Source organism: Tachypleus tridentatus, chromosome 9 (assembly GCF_004210375.1).
Source record: "Tachypleus tridentatus isolate NWPU-2018 chromosome 9, ASM421037v1, whole genome shotgun sequence".
NCBI classification, from domain to species: domain Eukaryota; kingdom Metazoa; phylum Arthropoda; class Merostomata; order Xiphosura; family Limulidae; genus Tachypleus; species Tachypleus tridentatus.
The window spans coordinates 86,852,641-86,858,640 of NC_134833.1; the positions used below are offsets into that span (position 1 = coordinate 86,852,641).

Below are 6,000 nucleotides of genomic sequence, written 5' to 3' on the forward strand. Positions count from 1 at the left end.
ACACCTGGATTCAGCAAAATTTTCACTCCAGATCAATTTCTGGCTATCTGGTCAATGTTGTACTTTGTAAACAAAAAGGATCCAAATGTTTACAAGTTGGACAAAATATACAAGAGCAGACCAATTTTTGACATCACTGTGGCTAACTTTCAATGATACTATGTTCCAGACTGTGAACTGTCACTTGATGAAGAAATGATACCCACAAAAAATGGACTAATTATAAAGCAATATATCAAAGGCAAAACCAATTAATTGGAGCCTAAAAACATTACTTTTATATGAAAAAAAAAGTGGATACATTGTGGATGCAGAGATGTATACAGGGTAAGTTGACTTGGACCGGCCACTGGAGACAGCACTGGGTGGGAAAAAGAGTGTTTGGTTGTGCAAACCATTTGATGGATGCAGTCACTACATATTTACTGATGGATTTTTACACTTCTGTAAATGTTGCAGAGTACTTGCTGGAGAAACAAGGTACATGCTTGTGTGGTACAGCTTTGACCAACAGGAAGAAATTTCCTAAGGAACTTGTCAAAAAGAAAATGGACTGCAGTTCTCTTTCACTGCTGTGCAACAGTAAGACAGCTGCTGTTCTGGGATGTGACAAGAAGCCAATTTACTTTTTGGCAACAAAGTACATCAGTTTTGCTGATATAACAGCATTGTGCTATGACAACAAAGAACACAAATGAAAGCAAGTGTCATGCCCAGATATCATTTTGATACCAGTGATCAAATTATAGAATTTTATCTAGAATCTATTATACAATTGTCTATATGCATAAAAAAAATTTGTAAATGTAATGGGTTATTACAAAATATTTTACTTATACCTTATATATTATGTAATTATATTTCACAAGTACTTGAATAGTACAGGGGTTACATTCTACAAAGAAAACTATGAGAGCCAAATTAAAAACCCTGCACTATTACTCGTATTCTTAAATATTGACCTTATATAGGTGATTCTGCAATATTCACAAAATTAGATATTTACATATTTTTTTAAATAAAACAATGCAAACTGTATGTATTAATATTCTGCAAGAAATGTTACAAATACATAAATTGCATGAATGGCTTACCTTTCTTGCTTAAGGGCATACTCTAACATTTTTATTCTTCTTATCAAATCATTTTTTAGATTTTCCTGTCCTTTTCTTTCTCCTTGAAGAAATGCTATCCTAGCCTAAATGGGGAAAAATTTAGATGAAAGTCTGTAATTCTGGTATAATGTATTTACATTATTTCATAAACAAAGACACAAGAATAAGCATAAAATATCTGATATCTTCACCTTAATGTTTATCAATGGGAAAATGATATAACAGAGCCCCTGCAATCTACTTGAGGAAATGTTAAAGAATGTTACTGTTACACTATATCAGCTCTTGTTCAAACCTTATTTGAAATACTCATTTAGTTTCAATTACTAAAGATTATGATATAATCAACATGACAGAATATAAAAATATGCAGAGAATCTTAAATGTTTCTTTTGTTTCTCCCCCCCCTCTCTATCAAGAATCTATATGAAACAGAAGTTATATGTTTAGGATTTTCTTAAATTGTTAAAAGAGAATACAGGTAACATTTGAAAAATACATATTATTCTCACATTATTTTTCTAAGAAAATTAATGATTTGAAGAAAAGTATACCAGCAGTAGTGGAAACCAGCACATTCTAGGTATTTAAGAAGAGAGTTGATTATTTCCTGAAAAGTGTGGGTTTAAATTTTTTTTAGGGTGGTTGTCTCTCCATTACTTTCAAGGACTAAATTGTACCTGGTTTACATCATAATCTGCCTATGAATAGCTTATTTGAGAAGTGGAATGAAACTGCTAGAAATTGAAACTTCATTACATTATTAATGATATTAACTTAAAAATCCAACTTTTATCTTTTTACCAATTTAGAATACAGAGTAATGTGTGTGTAATGTATTACATTATAATGTGGTGTATGCACTGTAATGTTTAATTGGTTTTTGATAACTGGAAGAGTTAGCTTATTAAGTCTAATGACCATCCATCAACTAGCTTGTTTACAAATATTTTTATGCTTACCTGCATAATTAAAAAAGTAATGAGACTGAGTGATATCAATCAAAATAGAAATTAATGAAACGAATATTTGTTTTGTCTAATCAATGGTAAGTTAACTGGGTTGATAAAATTTTAACTTGTTCATTCGTATTTAATTCTGAAACTTCAAGCACAGCATCAGATATCCTCCTAATTTAATTATTCATATTACATAGCATAGTGTAACATTATAAAATAACATAGATATTAATTTTATTATATTAATTATTAACAATATGGCGATCACCACTGATTGTTGCAAGTAATAGGCCTAACACAGCTAACAGTAACAGTAATCCCTGAATCTGTAATTGAAATTACATGATACTAACAAAACATTGATACATCTATTTCGTTATATCGGCTTCTTGCATTCAACAAGAAAATACAATTTTTATTTACGTACAACAACTAATTATGCTCTTAGGAATGAAGATAAGTTTCTTCATAAAATTAGTAAAATTTAAGCCTAATTTAACTCACTTGTAGCTCTGCTCGTTCAACTTCCCACTGCGTTCTTTCCACTTCAAATCTAGTCCATTCATGTTGAATGAAATGTAATATTCCAGGTATAGAATACTGAGACAATAAATTGTGGTCCTCTTGATTATTTTTGCCGTGTATATTTAATCCTCCTAGACCAAATTGACCTGTATGATTTTGATTAAGATTGTCATCCATCCTTATCTACTGTTCCATTTTCCCCTATTAAACTTAACAGTAGTATACGGACTCAACGCTTTGTGAAAATAGAAGAGGTCTTTTCTCTTCTCGTGATCACGTGACTACAAGCCTCGTTAGGGTGTATTTAATGAATTTGACAAGAAGGGGGCCTGTTCAGTAATTATATAATATAAGATCGAATTATTATGTACTAACCTCACAGCAAATTTTTTTTTTTTTGAATTGTACTATATCTACTAAAGACAGTTTTAGGAAAAAAGTTAATTTTAAACAGTATCTCAAAATTAGTTTTTCCGTAATAAAGCTTATTGATAAAGTAATTTTTTTCAGTTGTGATTAATTTCACGAATTAATATATCGCTTGATATAAAATATATATAATCAAGAACAATATGTTATAAAATTCAAAACAAACACAAGCTTATTTTATGAAAACTGTTTAATTGTCGATTTTATCAAAACTGTAATCTGTCTTGATTAATTAAGGTCATGCATAATTACAAACACCTTCCAAACCTTTTACACGAACATAAATAGTTTTGTTCGTTATATTAAACGTCTCCCATATCCATCTCTGAAATAATTTTTATTACTACACAGTTAAAACTTCACGGAAGTATTCTAGGAATAATTTCATTCATATTGTTATAAGTTATATTTTTAATGTTGTAATTTAAAGTGTGTGTGTGTGTGTGTTTCTCTTATAGCATAGTTACAATGGGTTATTTGCTGTGTCCAGCCAGGGGAATCGAGCCCCTGATTTTAGCGTTTTAAATTCGAAGACTGCCGCTGACTCAGCGGAGGACTGTAATTTAGATATTTGCCAAAGAAAGCTGTGAGTCGTAGTGACCACAATCAGACCTAAAAGTTTAATAAGTTAGGACTAAACGTATTAACGATTTGATTGCATTGTTTTCAGTAAATTCAAAAATAGGTTATAAATATGGGGTTCTGCAAAAGATAAAAAATATAGAGTGGATGCTCTAGTTCAGGGACGGCGAATCTTTTTGAGAGTGTGTGCTCAAATTAGAGATGATCTTCTAAAACATTCTCTCGCGTGCTTGTGGTAATTTTTTAGCAGCAGATTATCATGTATTATTATTATTTTGAATTATTTTAAATGAAACAGCTTTAGAAGTCACATGTTATTAATAACTACAGTAATTCACAAGAAATAAAATTAATAAATTAGTAACAATAATAATAGACTTTATTTTAAGGAAAAAGGAGTTCTCTTGCTTATTTATGTTTATTCACTGCTTTACTATTAGCAGAAAGCATTTTGTGAAATGATAAACTTTGGTTAATATTATGTAACAAAACAAAAACAAAACACCAAGAAAATGAAAATAAGCATATTTAACTCTTTCTTTTAATGCTGCACAAACGATGACAGATATTTTATATCAGGCTTGTATTTGGTTGTTTTGAGAACTATGCATGCATCACTAGTTTCTTCAGCAAGTCTGTTCTTATAATTACATTATAAAAAGTTCATCACTAAAAATAATGACTCGCATAAATATGTTGATGAAAATGTTGTTAATACTGCCATTGCGATATTTTTCAGACTGTCAAAAAATTTCAGAAAAAGAATTCCAGCGTTTCAGAACTTCATTTTCTGCCATTTTCTACGTTATTCCAGTCACTAACCGATTTCTTTCAATATTTTGTAGTTCAGCTTTTAAGTCGAGAAATTTTTGCCTCCAAATTCAGCTGCTTTGTAAATCAATCACTTGCATCTCAAAATTATCCAAGTCAATTCACTACAACATTTCCAAATTCAGTTTGTTTAAGGCCCCCCGCTAGTACAGCGGTATGTCTCCGGATTTACAACGCTAAAATAAGGAGTTCGATTCCCCTTGGTGGGCTGAGCAGATAGCCCTTTGTGGCTTTGCTATACGAAAAACACACACACAGTTTGTTTAACGTTACACTGCCTGCATACTTTATTAATTTTGCAGATTCTTCAAATAACCTGAACTTATTAAATCTTAAAGAAAACTGTTCAAAAGATGAATTAATAATGCTTGAAAATTGAATTTGCAAGCTCCGAATGTATATTTTCTCATTAATTGTAAGATCTGTCATGCGTTTTTTAGGTTTGGGAAATATTTAAAAGTGCCGCTGTAAACATCACGTTTAAAAAGTTATCAGTTTGATTTAAAAAGCTTTTATGTTATCAAATACAACATCAAGTGCCAGATCTGTGCAATTTGAAAGTCATTTAAATGTGAGGAGAAATCTGTGAAAAAAAAAAAAACCATCAACCTACAAATCCACACAACATCATATAATTCTTGACAAGAAAATTTTACATTTGTAAAAAACAGACGAATTTCATCCAAACACTGAACAAATCATTTAAGGACAGAACCTCTAATTAGCCAACAAACATTGTTGTACATAAGTAGTCCTGTGCTCACCAAATTTGCCTCTCTCAGAAAATTCTGAAATTGTCTTTTTTCAGAGCATGCGCAGAAATAAAATTAACTAAAATTTCCATCGTTTCACAAAAACGAAAGAGGATAGTTTGCATGTTTGAACGTGCAGATACTTGTTTCTTTTTTTGTTTGTTTTTGAATTTCGCACAAAGCTACTCGAAGGCTATCTGTGCTAACCGTCCCTAATTCAGCAGTGTAAACTAGAGGGAAGGCAGCTAGTCATCACCACCCACCGCCAACTCTTGGGCTACTCTTTTACCAACGAATAGTGGGATTGACCGTCACATTATAACGCTCTCACGGCTGAAAGGGCGAGGACTTTGGCGCGACAGGGCTGCGAACCCGCGACCTCCGATTACGAGTCGCACGCCTTAACACGTTTGGCCATGCCGGGTCTCTTGTCTAGTGATAACAATATTTAAGACATATATTTTTCTACTGTACTTAATGAACGAGGAAAAAAATAGCTGATTTTAATTTTAAGATTTCCTTCTGGGTTGAAATCAAATGCACCGTGAACCTGACGATGACCGAAGAAGGTCGAAACGTTGTTTGCTCCTTTACGTAAAAAATTTTCTCAACCCAAACCAGCCGTTTTTACATATATACAAATGCAGTTTTCGCATGACAGGCCAGGTTTATGAGTTTTGTAAACAAATTTTCTGCTAATTTCTAAATTAAATCCAGGTTTTCAACTTGGTTTGCTAGTTTACTTAAATCGAATAATAAATTACGGAAACGTTTAGTTCAGATGGAAAACAATCATATGCTGTGAGG

General features: G+C 31.8%; 1 protein-coding gene across 3 annotated transcripts in view; it reads right to left on the reverse strand.

Moving 5' to 3' along the window:
- Positions 1-2,881, reverse strand: part of Cka (Connector of kinase to AP-1) — a 62,034-nt gene extending 59,153 nt beyond the window's left edge. For 2 of the 3 annotated variants that reach the window (XM_076455525.1, XM_076455524.1), the window contains exons 1-2: positions 2,579-2,881; positions 1,095-1,198 (exon numbers count right to left, since the gene is read on the reverse strand). In XM_076455525.1, the coding sequence (XP_076311640.1) occupies positions 1,095-1,198; positions 2,579-2,776 (302 nt within the window). In that variant the 5' untranslated portion in view covers positions 2,777-2,881. The remainder of the gene's footprint in view (positions 1-1,094; positions 1,199-2,578) is intronic. The other variant, XM_076455526.1, reaches the window with a different exon arrangement.
- Positions 2,882-6,000: the final 3,119 nt, after the last annotated feature.